The sequence below is a fragment of the Elaeis guineensis genome, chromosome 10, assembly GCF_000442705.2.
Source record: "Elaeis guineensis isolate ETL-2024a chromosome 10, EG11, whole genome shotgun sequence".
Taxonomy (NCBI): Eukaryota; Viridiplantae; Streptophyta; class Magnoliopsida; order Arecales; family Arecaceae; genus Elaeis; species Elaeis guineensis.
In genome coordinates, this window is record NC_026002.2 from 49,177,356 (window position 1) to 49,194,180 (window position 16,825).

Below are 16,825 nucleotides of genomic sequence, written 5' to 3' on the forward strand. Positions count from 1 at the left end.
TGGAAGAGTTTGAGAATCTCTTGTCATCACAAAAGTCTTTGGCTAAACAAATGGCTGGTGTTACGGTGAAAGATGAAGAAGGAAGCGCTTTGCTTGCTAAAAAGAAAAAGAACTTTAAAGAAAATGAGAAAGTTTGAATCAGCCAAAATAGAGGAAGACAGCACTGAAGATTCAAAAGAGTCTTCAAAATATTACAAAAAGACCTTCAAATGCTACTGTTGTGGCAAGCTGGGACATATCAAGAAGAATTGTTGTGTAAGATTGAAGGAAGATAATAGGGTTAAAATTGAGAAAAAAAGAAAAAGATCAGGGAAAGTGCTTCATGTTCCAAACCACCACAACTACTATGGCTTCTATCAATTTTGACAAAGATTGGATTATAGAATCTGGATGTGGCCATCACTTAATAGGTGATGATTCATATTTTTCATGTCTTCGCCCTTATGAAGGGAAGGATGCCATAGTTACAGCAGATAATACTATTCATTTAGTTGAGAAAGAAGGGACTATGGTCATCAAGAGCAATGAGGATGACTCAGTCACACTTATCAATATTTTTCATGTTCCCGGGATGAAGAAGAACCTCTTTTCTGTGGCTAATGTTATGGATGCAAGTAATTATGTATTGTTTGGACCATAAGATGTGAAGTTTCCTCTGAAATATTAAGGAGTTAAAGGCTAATACAATACACACCGGTAAGAGGATTAATAACTTATTTGTTCTATTTGTATCTAGTTCGTATATTGAGAGTATGAGTAGCAATGATAATGCATCCATTTGGCATGCTAGACTTGGGCATGTTAATATGACTAAACTAAAAGTGAAGGTGCAAAAGAATTTAACTGATAGGCTGCTTAATTTAATTGATTTTGGGGGTGGAGAAATTTGTGAAGGGTGTCAATATGGTAAGGCACATCGTCTTTCATTTGAAAAATCTCTCTCAAGATGCTCAACTCCATTAGAACAAGTTCATAGTGATTTGATGGGTCCAATTAAAACTCCCTCTTATTTTGGTTTCCATTACATATCGATTTTCATTGATGATTATACAAGATTCACGTGGGTGTATTTTTTAAAGCATAAGTCAGAAGTGTTTTTCTGATTTTTGGAGTTCAAAATTCTTATAGAAGGAGAGCTTGGCAAGAAAATCAGAAGGCTAAGAACAAATAACGGTGATGAATTCACTTCCGATAAGTTTTTCTCTTTTTTATCGGAATCATGGCATTGAGAGAGAGCTCAAATGTGCTGAAACGCCATAGTAAAATAGTGTGGTTGAGAGGAAGATTAGACATCTAGTGGAAACTTGTAAGAGTTGGCTTCATACTAAGAATTTACTCAAGGCATTATGGGTAGAGAGTATGAAGTGTGCTACCTATGTGATTAATCGGATGCCACGTAGTCCTACAAATATGAAGACTTTTCACGAATTGTTGTTTGGCCAAAAGCTCATTGTCAAAATTTTGAAGAAATATGAAGAAATGTTTGTTGGCCAAAAGCCCACTGTCAAAATTTTGTTGGCCAAAAGCCCACTGTCAAAATATGAAGAATTCTCAAAGGAGCAAGCTAAATGCGAAAGCAAAAAAATGTATTTTTGTTGGATATGAAGAAAGAAGGAAGGGCTAGAAATGCATGGATCCTACAACTCACAAGTTCATTGTCTCAAGGGATGTTGTATTTGATGAAGTTGCTTCTTATTATAGTGCTAATAGATTCCCACTTGTGCATCAAAATTCCAGCACTTTAGATATTGAAGTATCAAGCTTGCCTCAAAATCCAAATAATGAGCAGCTGGAGAAGCAAGATGAAAGGGGGAGCTCCAGTCCATGTCAGGGTAATGGTAACTCTGAAAGATTAGTCAATAATGATAATAATGTTGCTGATAACAATCAGGAGATGGTCGGTAATTCTGCAGCAGAAAATAGTAGTAGGAGGCCAAGAAGGAATATTGTCAAACCAACCCACTATAGAGATGAAAACTTTATGAGCACTTATTCTTGTTTCTTTGCTAATCCAATTGATGATGAAGAACCTTCTTGCTTTGATGAAGCTAAAGGTGTCAAGGAGTGGGAATGTGCCATGGATGAGGAGATGAATGCTCTTATGAAGAATGAAACTTGGGTTCTTGTCCTAAACCGAAGGATGTTCAAACAGTTTTATGCGAATGGGTGTATAAAATCAAAAGAAGCGATGGAAGTATTGATAGATAATAAGGTGTGGTTAGTTGCTCATAATTTTTCTCAAAAGTATGTAGAAGATCATGAAGAAACTTTCAGTCCAATAGTGAAGATGGCTTCTGTATGTATTGTCTTGACTTTGGCAGTTTGTTATAGCTAGAAATTATGACAATTTGATGTAAAAAATATATTCCCTTATGGTAAGCTTGATAAAGATATTTATATGGAGCAACTATCAGATTATACTTCATCTGCTCATCTTGATTTTGTTTGCAAACTCAAGAAGACTCTTTATGGACTAAAACAAGCTCTAAGAGCTTGATATGGCAAGATTGCTCAATTTCTATAGTTTTGTGGTTATGAAGCTTCCAATTCAGATTTTAGTCTGTTTATCAAGAGGCATTAGGATTTGAACGTTATTGTTTTTCTCTATATTGATGATATAATTATAACAGATAATGATGAAAAGAAAGTTTCTCAACTACAAGAACTTTTTGTTTGGTTTGAAGTGAAGAAGTTGAGAGAATTGAATCATTTTCTTGGCTTAGAGGTGGAGAACTTGAAGAATGGAGCCTTTGTGTCCCAAAAAGGCTACGCCGAAAAACTTGTGGAAAGGTTTGGAATCAGTAAAGTGAAGAAGTGATCCACTCCATTGGATGTGAATGTAAGACTTAAAAAGGATGAAGGGTCTCTCTTATCTAATCCTCAACCTTATCGTGCTCTTGTTGATAGTCTCATCTACTTGACTATCACAAGACCAGATATTTCTTTTTCTGTTGGGCTTGTTAGCAGATATATGCAAGCACCAAGAAAACCATATTTGGAAATGGCAAGGAAAATTTTGAAGTATGTGAACTCTACTCTTGACATGGGCCTGTTTTATAAGAAAGGAGCTGCTTCTTCTTTGCTTGGGTACACAGATGCTAATCTGGGAGGAGACTTGGATAATAGAAGATCAACTTCAGAGAATGTCTTTTTATGTGGAGAATTAAATGTGTCTTAGTACAGCAAAAAATAAAATTCTATCTCTCTGTCAATTACAAAGGCAGAATACAAGGCTGTCTTTCTTGTAGCTTAAGAACGTGTTTGGCTTCAAAGACTTGTGAAAGACGTTCATTCATTTATTAATAAGCCAACCATACTTCTTGGAGATAATCAAAATGCTTTGAAGCTTGCAACAAATCTTGTATGTCATGCAAGAACAAAGCATATCAAGCATGAACATCATTTCATTCATAAAAAGGTTCTTAAATCTTAGTGGCACCATTCAGGTTGCAGAAGTTCAAAATCAAGAAAATCTTGCAGACATATTTACAAAGTCACTCTCCAGAGGCCAATTTGAATTGCTAAGGACCAAACTAGGTGTAAAATCCAAAAAATTCACTTTGAGTGGGAGTGTTGTAGTAGTGATAGAGGAATTTTTGGAAATATAATGTGAAGATGCCAATGAAGACTTTTTGAAAAAATTAGTCATAAGTGTCAAATTTATTGTTCATGTTTACTAGCTAATATTTTCAAGAAAATGTTATTTTATTCTCGACAAAGTCAGTCAAATCTAAGTCTAGAATTATCAGGAGTTGCTTTGGTCTCTATAAAATCAGTTTGATAATTAGCAAGAGTCATTTATGTATCTGTTCTCTTTATCTATAAAAAGAGATGTAGAGTGTAGAAAGTTAACGAGTTACAGGTTGACAGAGAAAAGGGGTTTCCTCCAAAGTTTTCCCTTTATTCACATCTTTTGGGTTCTCTCTAGTTTTCTTTTTGATTGATTATCTTCACACTTGTGGTTGGTGATCTTGGGCAAGTGTAACATTAGTTGCACTTCAATTTCTTACGGTCATGAGTTCCTGACTGCTACTAAGTATCCAATTATCAATAATGAGTGACAATATTATTATTAAGAAACCCCTTTGTCCTGTTTTGTTGGACCCCCAGAAGGCACCGCATCTGAAGGTGATTGGAGATCAGATGAAAAACTTCTTCATATATGTCTCAAGAATCATGTCATGCTCATAATTCAGATTCAATCAAATCCAATCATAAACACCACTTTGATATTGTTTCTAATAATTTAGGATTTCATTATAAAAGACTAGTTGGAAATTATTTAGATTTGATTTTGTATAAATATCCAATATTTGCCTAGTGCATGATTGATGTAGAACTAAATATATGGTCGCATGAATGTTATGTATAAAAGGCTCATATGCATTGAGCATTGAATAAAAATCAGGAAAAAAAAGAGAGGATTTGTTGTAGGGGACTTGGATTACATGGATTCAAGATATTAGTCATCTGTCTTGATTCTTTCTCCTGCAGCATACTCTGGACCTGACCAATACCAGTTTCTTCTGGATTCATTCATTTGGAGTATACTTTGAATTTGACCAAGATCTAGTTTTTCTGAGTTCATTTCCTCGCAGTTGAATCTAATTTTTAACAGACTACATAAAGCCGAAGTTGTTATCCTTGTAAAAATAATTAAATATCCGCTTATTTTCTTTTATGGATCAAGTATTCTTCATGCGAAAAAAATAATAATACTCTCGCCAGATTCTTTAAAAAAGAAAACGAAACGAATGATTCTTCTTAGAGCCTGCTTGCTCCGGCCTACAAAAGTACAATGCAGGTGGTTTGAGATGTGAATTTTTGTTAGGGGTTAGGGATCTCCAGTATGATCAAACAATGAATTCTTCTTAGTATGCAGATATCCACCACATTCTTTTGAAACAATACCTGAACACAACGAATCTTCAGGTAATGCTAATCATTTAGATTCTTGCGTAATAGTACAGCCTGTGCACATGGATTGATGATGCCTCTTAGTTTGCTTATAGATGGGATCATTCAATTCATTTCAGAGTTCAAATGTGGGGTCGAAACATACAAATTTGGAATCAATCTACTAACTATTTCGAGGCCCCCCATCTTCACTTTATATATTATATATATGTATATATAATAAGAATCTCATTCTTATTCACAAGGAAGTTGATTGTTATTAATCTTTGTCATCTGCTTACTTTCCCACATCATGGAGCACATAGATAATGAAGAAACAAATTTCTTCTGATTTCTAACGATCAATGCGAATTCATTTGTGGATCATTGAGAGAACTTACTCTTATTCAAACGAAGGAAAAATATGGAAGCGTCCAACTGGAGAAATATTCAACCATCAAACCGATGGCATGTCCATCTCCATGTCCGCTAACAACTAAGAAAGCTCTCTAATCTCCCATGCGTATCACATTGGGGGAGGGGCGGCGCTGGGCTTGACACAGCAGCAAGTGAAGTTGGGGCTGCCTTTCGGATCGAGGACGCAGAGGGAACCATCAGGATTGAGACCAGCGTCCGTGCACGCTTTGGGGCACTCGTCCGAGAAGTTGCACGTCCCAACGAAATCGCAAATGTCGGACACTACCAACCAAAGGGCAAAGACATCATTAAGCTTTTCAAGCTCTAAGATGAAAGAAACAAACCTTTTTTTTTTTTTTTTCTTTATAAAAAAAAGCAGAGAGAGAGAGAGAGATTTTGACAGTTTTGGGCCGATCCATCTTCGAATGATGCAACAATAGCCAGAAGGAGAATGCTGGCAATCACCAAGGACTGCTTGGCCGCCATTTCAGAGGAAAAGTGAGGGGAGAAAAAAACGGTGTTTTGGCCTCTAGGTGTTGGCATTGGGATTTAAGGATGAAAGGCTACTCAGAATAGGTGGTAGAAAGGAAAACTATTAATAGCGAGAAAATGGAAATCCTTTTTTGGTAGTTGCAGAATGAAAATCTTTAAAAGTAAATCTGTATAAAGATCTCTGAGTTGGTATCCATATCCGGGTTGTACCACCGCTAATTCATGATAGATTTTGATTCTATTGAAAGATAAATCGGTGTAATTAATCCTATTCTAAATTTGGATGATAAATTAAAATTTTTTCTCTTTTCTATCTTTTTGATCAAACTAATAAACTTATTATTATCAAAGTATCGTATCATTATAATTACAAAATAATTTATATCGTGAAAAAGCTAATATATTTTTGTAAATCTTCAAAATTTATTCCTTCGATATCCGCTGTTATGGTAGCTTTTTAAAACCTTTAGGTCTTAGCATTTTGATAATAGAAATAGTTTTTTTGCGGGCCACCAGCTTATCGATGCTCAAAATATATCTTAGATGTATTTTAATAAGAGCATGGATGCATTATAGTGCGCAGCGCATCTCGCTGGCCATCTACCACAGCAAACAACGCATGCATGGGCATGAGCCGTGCATACATACAAAGTACGTTGTTTGCTGTGTTGCATCAGATGTAGCGGAGCCAGTTTCTTCTAATAATCATCCCTTACGTCTCTACTTAACTTTCCAACTATAGTCTACATTAAACAACAAACCACTAAAGACTTCGATTACAAAGTGGTCTTAGGCGATGAGGCCCACATCACTGAAACTTTTGTATGCGGATTCCCACGAGCAAGCAATTGCAATTTGTCAGGATACAAGGAAAAGAGAAGTCCTAATTTCTACAGGTACAATTGGGCCTATAGGCTGAGATTCGATAAAGAATGTGCTGCTCCATGATAAATGTATATTTCTTTGAGTAGTTTAGATCCGTTCTTTTCTTACACGAAATATATACAATTGGATTTTCATTGTAGAGAGTTAAAATCAGAGTTCACCATACGTTGCTGGTTGTAGATGTGTCTCCAAGATGGTTCAACAAATTACTAAAAAGCTTCATCGGTGACTATGAATGGTTTGATTTACAAAAGATGGCTATCATCTGTTGTCCTATCAATGGTTTGATGGCATGGCCCAACAAACTGCTTCAATGCGTTCACGTCAAAACCCATCAAAGTTTGACCCAGCAGACAGGAAATTTAGAGCAGGCAAGGTAAAGCCGTAAAGTACTGAAGGAGAAAAAGAACCAAAGCACCGAGCCAACTCTCCGACACAAGCCTCGCCCAGCTGGGAGCAACAAAAACCTGTCCTTTTCCCCCACTCTCATGGCGGAACCCTCAGATCAAAACCCTACCGCCGAAGAAAAGAAAGAAGCTGAGGAATCCGAAGAGAACGGAAATGGAAGAGGAGGAGGAGAGGATGAGGACGAGGACGAAAACGGAGGAGAGGAAAAAGAATACGAGGAGGAGGAGGAAGGAGAGAGGAAGAGTGGGGGCGGCCCTCCGTCGGAGAGGGAGAAGGTGGAGCGCCTCTTGCGCCGCCTATCGAGCGGGCCAGTGAGGCTTCGGGTCCACGACGTGGTGATCAGGGGGAACGCCAAGACCAAGGACTCGCTGATCGAGGCCGAGGTGCTCGACGCCTTCCGCTCGGCGTCCACGATGCAGGAGCTCCTCCAGGCCGCCGGCGCCGCAAACGAGCGGCTCAACCGGCTGGATGTCTTCGATTCGGTGAACATCACACTTGATGCCGGGCCCCCGGAGCTTCCTGGCACCGCTAATGTCATCATCGATGTAGTGGAGGCCAAGAATCCACTTAATGGTGATATTGGTATCTTCACTAAGCCCGAGGTAAGAATTGAGCTCGTTATTCTTGTTGCCAATAAGTTGGAGATTCAGTAGTTTCTCTGCGAATCTGCTGATTTTTTCTGGCTTCATTTCGGATTGGTTTGATACATGAGGTATCCTCTGCTAGAAGAAAGCATTGTGAAGTTATTTGATACCAAAGGTTCGATTATGCTTGAGAAATGTGATAGAAAAATGTATTACTTGAGGATATTCTATTTTTCTGGAACGGATTGCTCGTCCCATTTCTTGTTAGGATGAGAAATGGGCGTTGGGTTTGTCAATACTGTTGCTTGTTTTTTATCGATAAACGCTAGACTGTATTTGGATTTTCACAGCAGTCATCTACTTTGAGTTGGTTCTCTAGGATCATGTGTGAGAACAAGTAAAAGAAGGTTTTTCGGTTTTGTGGCAGTTGCTTTCTTTTAGGGCATGTTTGGTTGGGGGAATTGGGCTCTGGAATGGAAATGGAAATGAGTGACTCCCATTTCAGCTGTTTGGTTTGAGGCAGTCCCATTCCAATTCCAATTCCAATTCCAATTCCAAGGGGGGATGGGAATGCTCCAATCCCCCAAAATACAATCCTTAATCTCCTGTAGTTTTCAGAGCCTATTCCGATTACAATTCTGATTCAGGTCATGAACCAAACATGTTAGGGGATATGGCCATTCCAATCTATTCTGATTTTGATTCCGACTCTAGTCACAAACTAAACGTGCCCTTAGTGCTTTTATTAGAAATGGATTCAAAATGGTGTTAAGTATGCAGACAAAGGAATGCCAGAAGATACAAAACATCAAACATGTAGTTAAAGATGGTAGCTTAATTATAATTAAGTATTGTTGGTTTTAGCTGGTTAGTGGGTCTAGTGTGGTTTGCTGCTAGTGAATTCTGCAAAGTGCTTCCTGCCTTCCACAACTCAATGATTTTGGCTTTTGGGAGTTGTGGTTGATTCTTCTGCATAGTCTCCACATCACAATATCATTGGTATGGTGCTGGCGTGTGATCCCCATAGCCAGATAGTTCTTGTCAATGTTATAGGGCAGTTTGTCTGAAATGGAAAATGTATTTAAAACATTTTTAAGTACTTCTGTCCATTCTTAGGTCGTTATATCATTTTTTCACCTGTAATCCATGTTTAAAATCTCACATTTCGTTGGACTCATTCTGACCTATGATCATATTGTTGCATATTTAGCATGGATATTTGTTTCATGCATCATAGAGAGGACAGTCACTCTTTGTAAATTTCAACAAGTTGGAAAAGAAGCTAGGTCTGGAAAGAGGATGAAATCCTTTGCGACCACTGCCATTGCTTAGAATTTGAGAATTGAGACTTAGAGTTTGAGGCCACCTTCAATTGGGTGATCAGTTGACAAGCAGTTACTTGTGTATTTTCCTCCATTGGTGCAAATAAATCAGCGAATTAAACTAAAAGTCAAAAAAATGGATCAAAGATTTAACAGCCAATTGGAAAATGTTTTGCACTTAAATAGGAGATGGACCAAAATGGACTTTAGGGTGGTCACTAAGAGTGTTGAATTGAAGTATTAGCTTGACCATTGAAACCATCATGTCATCATGAAATTAAGAAACATGATATCTTGTCGACCATTTCTAGCATACAACTTTTGAGCATTCTAAAGGTAGGTCTTGATATATTTGTTTTAATTCTAATTATACTGTTTGTTTTGATATTTGGGTTGATTTAACCATGGAACTTTTAATGAGCCATTTAACTATTTTCCTCCTATATTCAAATAAGGATGAAAATCTTCTTTCTTTTTCAATTTGTCCTTCTCAGAAGATTAGTAAGTGCACTTGTTCCTTTTTTTCTTCAAATTATCTTTCTCTCGTGATACAAGTCCATCACTCGTTTATTAAATCTTGATGATTCAAACATTCATCATAAATTAAAACACCATGCTCATAATATCGGATGGGATGAAAACCATCTATAGGGTCATGCTCCATATTATTCACATAAATAAAAAATAATGATAAGTCATATTTATGACAACCATCCAATAGATATTCCTTTGAATTAGATATGTTGTATGTGATGGAGTCAAAGTCATTCGTAGATCCGTTACATTCATATAGTCCTGCCAAATGCTCATTTAGTTTGGCATAAAATCTTTTATTTAAATTTGCAACTACACCATCATATGATGGTCATGTACTGCCAAAAAACATTCCACTAATTTAATTTGTTTATGAATTAAAAGGATCATAAATCCAAACTTATGCCACAATTGCACTATCCATGTAAGATAAATTCTTAAAAGAGACAAACACAAGAGTGCAACAATAAAAGTAGGACTGTGGGAGTGCATGTAGCAAGCTCCTTTCTAATAGAGCCGCAGGTGCTTTTGCAGGGCTATAGCTACTTTACTGTAGCAGTACAGTGAGAAGAGGGCTTTAAAGGACAAAATGCAATCTTAAATTCTAAATCTGAATTTGATAAGATCTTTTAAGTTGAACTTAAAAGTCCAACGTAGGAAATAAAGCAATTTCAGCAGCAATATAATCTAGATTTAGATTAACAGCAACCATAAAAACTAAAATGAAAGGCCATCAATCGAGTTTAATATACTAACACCAAGTACATATAATAGTCCCCAAAGAAACATCCATGAATTGAATCTTTCCAAACTTAATTATTAAAGAAAAATGGATAGGTTTTGATAGAAGATTAAGAAGATAATAGATTATGGTGATTACGTGAAATATCAATTATCTTGGATGAGAAGATAAAGATCAGCGAGGTTCAAGACTGCAACCGGTTCACCCAATGCGGGGTATCCACGACCACCAAGATTAGCGGTACTGTGGTGAACAAACTCTAGCACGGGAAGGTTGAAAGGTAAGGAGGATCCGGAAGAAGTGGAGAGGAAGGAGAGATCAATCCGAACACGAAGAAGAAGCGACCATGAATCAAAAGATAAAGGGGAAGCCGTATGTAGAGATAGGAGGATTTAGGATTTTTGTAAAGTCTCTTTTCTTTCTTCCCTTCCCAAAATCTAAGAGCCAATATTTATAACTTTCTTTCATGTTTTTTCCTTTTTGATTGGTCCAAAAATATCATTTTTTCTCTTTCCTCTTTTGTTTTCTTTTTGCCCCCTTTTCTTTCGTGTCCCTCTTCTCTATTTTTCTCCTTTTTGATTGGTCCAAAAATGCCATTTTTTCTCTTTCTTGTTTTCTCTTTCCTCTCTTTTTTTTTTCTCTTTCCCCTTTTTCTTTCCCTTTTCTCTAATAAAAGATAAATCTATTGGAGAATCATGTGATCCCCGTAAATCTAGATTGGCATCCCCATTTGGCTAAAAATAAACAAAATGATTTGGTTCGGATTTAGGTCAACCTATTCAATCTTTCTCAAAATACTTAAGCAGGATTGAATTAAACACTACAAACAAAATAAAGAAAAATGATGACTCAATGAATAAAATAAAATAACGGCTTGATGCTTTGCATTACTTTTCTAAGACCAAGATGCCCACATGTATAAATGCAGTCTCTTCTTTTGTGTAGAATCCCTCTTCCATGCACATGGATGCACACATAAACATTCTTCTTTTGGTGGTTATAATTACTTCATAAAGCTCATTATCTGAAACAGTAATTGTTAACTCATTTGTACTGCTTATCATTCTTAAATTTCTGTCATAATATCTAATATTTGCATGATGGACATTTATAGAACTTTTAATATTCTCTGTCTTGTTTAACATGTTGACAGTTAGGGTTTCTCACTCTGGGGTTTGTATTTACTCAATGAAAGCAGGAGATTTTTAGTGCTGAATTGTAGTATAGATTCACTTGATTCATGTTTGACATTGTTCAAATGGTTTTCCTTTTACACGTTTCATGATTGTTTTAATATGCTTTTCCTAGGCTAGATCTTGTTTACTGGAAGGATCACTTAAGTTGAAAAATTTATCTGGCTATGGTGACATCTGGGATGCTTCTGGGGCTTATGGCTGGGACCAAACATCAGAGATAAGTGCTGGATTGTCCTTGCCTAGATTCAAAGCAATATCAACTCCTCTTATGGCTCGAGTTTCATTACTTTCTCAAGATTGGTTGAAGTTTTCATCATATAAAGAACATCTTTTGGGCCTTTCTTTTGGTTTGCTTTCCACAACACACCATAACTTGGCCTACAATCTTACATGGCGTACCCTAACTGATCCAAGCCGCATGGCATCCAAGGCAGTAAGGAGGCTGTTAGGACATAGTCTTCTCTCCTCGGTAAAATACACGTATAAGATTGATCGCAGAGATTCACATTTGAGACCAACTCGTGGATATGCTTTTCTATCTACTACTCAAGTTGGTGGTCTTGGACCATATAGTAAAAGTTTACGATTTTTTCGGCAGGTACAATGCTCTGCCTTTGCCACTTATTTTATTATAGAGTTCCTAGGATAAATCTGATAGCACCACAATCTCTATAATTCTGGCATCATGGTTATTAATTTATTTGTTACACCAAAGGTTTGCTCATGTTTGATTGTGAGTCATAGACAGCAATTTTCTGATGTTGATTTTGTTATAGCTTTTTATTTTGGATGTCTGTAACTGTGAATCATACCATAGTTAATGGCATAATTTACCTATTTCTACTGCAGATATTGTGCATGTGCTTCGCATAGTTGGATTAGAAACCATTAATTTGTGAACAATTGTGGGCATTAGCTTTACACTGCAGTCAAGGCTAAAATTCCTTTGCATTCTACTGTCTTACAGATGCCTTAGCATGATATGGTTGAGTTTTGCAAAGCTCATATAGATAAGAATGATAATGTACTTAATTTGCTGTTTCTCATCTTGGAAATTACTACTAATATATGGTTATGCTATTTTAGTTCTCTAAATGATAGTGATTTTATAACTCAAAATTTCTGCGTCTCATGCTTTTTTCTTATACCCAAGGCTCTTGAGTGGCTTGTTGTGATTTTGTTGTTCCATCATCAATGAATTGTGGTTGGGGTTTCAACACCTTGCAGTTATTACGAGGAGAATATGTTAACTGTACATTATGAAGTTGGCAATCAATCATAATTTTTGAGTAAACATCCTTATTCATAAAGGTTTATAGTTGCCTTTACCTCAAAGTGGTCTAGCGATATTGTGTTATAAGAGAGCACCTGTCCACAAATCGACCTTCCAGAATGTGGCTGAGATCAAACTCTCAAGTTGTAGAGCTTAATAATAGAATTATTCTTTATAATGACTTCACATAAGAAAGGTTCACGTTTTTTATCTTAGACTCTTAGGAATAGTCTAAGTCAGTAATCAAGGCAGCACTGGGATGGGTATGCCTCCAAGCAAAGGTTTCTCTAGGTCCCGTCCTTATCTTAGGCTCCACGTGGTTCATAAGTTGTATGTCCTTATATTTGACAAGTAATCTGTATACTTTTAAATACACAAGCAGTGTCAAGGTATTCCTGGTCATTCATTTCTATTAAAGGAACTGCCTGCTAGTTTACAAGGACATGTGAATTGTGCAAAGTCGAGTTGAGATGAGCATTACACCTTTCTCATAGCTACCTTCTTTGATACACTAGCATGTGAAATTAAATGGGTGTTCTCCTCAGACAATTTTTTCTGCAGTTAAGAATTTGATAACTGTTGGAACTGGGGCTTGCCCCAAAGGTCACACCCCTTTGCTTAGCAATCAAAGGTTTTGGGTTTGATACTTGGGTGGTGCATCTCTGAAAATCTAGACCTGGTATAGGTGTGTTTCCCTCCTCAAAAAAATGTTAAGTGTCATATATATAGGATTATAATATCAAAATTGAGATTTTTCTGGCCTTGGGTATATTTGCGTCCCTCATTCTCCTTTTGCTCGAAATGTATTGATAATCTACTCTTCTGCCAAGAGCTCTACCTTATTACAGCTATTCTTAAAACAATATGAAAGTTATGGGAGCGATAAGTCAAATGATGCATACGTAAAATTACAAGGAAAGATATACATCAAAAATAGTGTAAAACATGAAAAATTTCCATTTATGGGGAAAGGTAAAATACAGAAGATGGCAAGTTTAATTTGACATTCTTGTTGACAAAAAAGGTTCTCAAGTTTTTGCGTGAGCCTGCATTTTTACATCTCCGCTTGAGTTAGACAAGGAAGAAAATTCATGACCAGAGAATGGTAGAATTTAAGGACGTTATAATAAGATCAGTTCCTACCTCACTTAAGCTGGTATAAACATTCTAGCATTGAAGAAATCAGTAGCAGTTTTTGTGGAAGGTAGTTCAAGGGAATAATCTGACATGATGAAGTGGATGAGGCAATTTGAAAGACGACATTGTGGACAATGATGCAGAAAAGGTTCATTTCATGTATAGATTGTGTGGTTGTTTCTGGTTAGAAAGTAAAGAAACAAGCAGAATGCCAATTAGTATCTGAAAATGTAAAATCTAGCTAATAAATTGCTATACTTGGTTGACCTGCCAACCCATTCCCAGCAACCCAATAGGGGTTGGGTCATATATAAACCAGGAAATGGTTGAAAACCGGTCAGGCTGTTTGGCTTTTAAAATAGCCAGGTCAAATGGCCAATAAACCATACGAGTACCCAAAAGAGAGAAAAAACGACATCCCCAGTCTCAAAACAGGAACACCCTATATGAAGCCCTACCTACCTTGCTTTTATTCCTTGGTGGTTGCAACATGTCCTTGATGGTGGCCCAGGCATCGGACAAGGGATGATTGATTATGGATCCTCAATGTTTGTACAGGGGAGAGGGAAAGGCTGACAATGGAAGAGGTAAGGGATGGAAACTGGGGCTCAGTTGAGGGAGGGACTGCTATAGAGGATTGAGTTGGAGGTGGTGGAGGAATGGATGATAGTGACAGCCAAGTGATGGACATTGTAGGGATTTCTTAATGCTGAGGTCTTGACAGCAGAGATGGGGGCAGGTTGTGGGATATGATTCAATTAGAGGTGAAGAGGGGTTGGAATTTCATTGCTTATATGTTTGGCTTTTGATTGACCCGTGGTTGGCCTGTCGTTGTTTTGTGCTGGAGGAGAGAGGGATCTGGAAAGTTTTGCTGAAATGAACCTCGCATTCTTATGGTATATATAATGGGAGGGAATTGGATAATCAGTAAAAGAATGATGTGCAAGGACTCATTCTACAAAAATAAAGTTGCATTTGTCTAGTTTCAATAGAACAATAGAAATCTTGGGATGATGTTAATTTTGAATCTTAATAGAGGGTTGTGTTAAAAGGAGTATTTTTTTTTCCCTTGTCTTATGGGTCCTTTTGGCTAGGCCTTCACTGAGCTCTGTTCCCGTCGATGGGTCCTTTTGGCTCTAGGTAATGAGTCATCTGTGGTTTAATTCTAGGTAAAAGCCCAAAGCTAGCTTGTGAATCATTCTTAAGAGATTTGATTATGGAGGGAGACTAAATGGAATGGAGTGGGGATGGGGGGAGCGGAGGGCATAGGGGGTGAAGAGGGTGGGACTACTCTTAGAAGGTTTTTCCTGCTCTTGTGGTGGTAGGGTGACTAGTGGCTTAAATCATTCCCTGTTTAGGTGGACTGTGTGCAGGTTCCAAGTTTATTATATTGTACGTTTCTGTGGCATATCACATTCATCAATTGAGCACAAAATACCGTATATGTCATAGCAGTTCTTCATGAATTAGGCTATAAAGTCATGCTATTAATCTCAGTGAGACAGAATTGTGTCTCAATATTGTCTGCTGTCTTCATACCTTGTAACAGGACTTTGATCTTCGAGGTGCTTTTCCCTTGGGATTTTATAACTCTGCTCTCAATATTGGAGTTGCAGCAGGTGTCATTCTGCCATGGGGAAGGAGATTTATGGACTTGCCCTCACCATTGCCTGAGCGATTTTACATGGGTGGTCATTCTTCTCCTGTCTGCAACTTGGGTGGGCCCACCTCCTTGTTAGGGTTCAGAACAAGAGGATTAGGCCCGACTGACTCAAGAAGGTTCATCCCCACGAAATCTGATAAAGATGATTCCCCTGCCTCTCCTGAAAGGGATGTCCTGGGAGGCGACCTTGCAGTCACTGCCTTTGCTGATCTTTCATTTGACCTACCCCTAAAACTGTTCAGAGAGTCTGGAATACATGGTCACGTATTTATCAATGCTGGGAATCTTGCTAAATTAACGGAGAACAAGTTCAAGGATTTCTCATTTCGGAACTTTGGGGAGTCATTTAGAAGCTCTGTAGGATTTGGCATAATATTTCCCACAAAACTGTTCGGTATGGAGGTTTGTTCCAAAACATATCAATCTGAATTTTAACCAACTAAATGGATGAATTTCCTGTTTCCTAACAAATATGGGTTTTTGCTTTCAGATAAACTATTGTTATGTATTGAAACAGTTTGGGCATGACCACGGAAAGACCGGCATACAGTTTAACTTCTCCTCCCCATGATAGAAGCTTTCCGGCTGAAGAGATTCACCTTTCCAATGCCAAAAAACTTTCTTTTTTTTGACAATTTTTGCACTTCATCTCTTCCGGGAAGTAAGGAACTAGAGAAGACAATTGAGTTGAAAGGAATGTTACCCACATATGGTGGTACAGGTGGCTTTTGTCATCTTCTTCAGCCACTCAATGCACGAATTTTCTTTGTTTTTTTTTTTCCCCTCTCAATATTTTGTCCTTGTTGTTGAGGTGTTAACTTTATGATCTAAAGGTTCAATGGGTGATCAAAATACAATTGTTTTTCTCAGGCTGCTATTCCATTGTAACTTCGCAGTCATTTAGTTTTTGCAATTATTTTTTCTTGCTGCATTGAATTAGACTCTTGTGGTTCTCTAGTTGCTATTCATTTAACTTCTCAGTCATTTTAGTTCGTGCAACTATGATTTCTTGCTGCACCTTAGTTTATAATTTACTCTTTGCCTCTTCAATTACTGCAGTTTTATTTTATTCTTGTCAGATAAATCTGTTCTGCATTGATGCTAAGCATGAATGCTTAAAATGAACAGATTTAAGTGTAAGTTGACAGACACGAACAGAATGCTAAGCATGAATTGATGATAAATCTGTTCTGTTCGTGCTTAGCATGAATTGATCATAAATCTGTTCATCATCTATCATGCTAAGCATGAATGCTTAAAATGAACAGATTTAAGT

General features: G+C 37.3%; 1 protein-coding gene across 2 annotated transcripts; it reads left to right on the forward strand.

Annotated features, from left to right (window-relative positions):
* The first annotated feature begins 7,092 nt into the window (after positions 1 to 7,092).
* On the forward strand, positions 7,093 to 16,446 carry LOC105034413 (uncharacterized). Of its 2 annotated transcripts, none has more exons than XM_073244672.1 (4): positions 7,093 to 7,700; positions 11,589 to 12,074; positions 15,436 to 15,943; positions 16,040 to 16,446. In XM_073244672.1, exons 1-4 carry the CDS (start codon positions 7,179 to 7,181, stop codon positions 16,075 to 16,077), a joined length of 1,554 nt encoding a protein of 517 aa, XP_073100773.1. In that variant the 5' UTR covers positions 7,093 to 7,178; the 3' UTR covers positions 16,078 to 16,446. The 2 variants fall into 2 exon arrangements, with proteins under 2 accessions (XP_073100773.1, XP_019702551.1); XM_019846992.3 differs by having other exon boundaries at positions 7,095 to 7,700; positions 15,436 to 15,951.
* Positions 16,447 to 16,825: the final 379 nt, after the last annotated feature.

What these genes read in the sequence shown, in the direction of transcription:
- LOC105034413 (XM_019846992.3), top strand. Translation starts at nt 7,179, where the DNA reads ATGGCGGAACCCTCAGATCAAAACCCTACCGCCGAAGAAAAGAAAGAA. An exon ending in GTTTACGATTTTTTCGGCAG is followed by an intron (nt 12,075 to 15,435) that starts GTACAATGCTCT and finishes ACCTTGTAACAG; the next exon opens with GACTTTGATCTTCGAGGTGC. An exon ending in CAAAACTGTTCGGTATGGAG is followed by an intron (nt 15,952 to 16,039) that starts GTTTGTTCCAAA and finishes TTTTGCTTTCAG; the next exon opens with ATAAACTATTGTTATGTATT.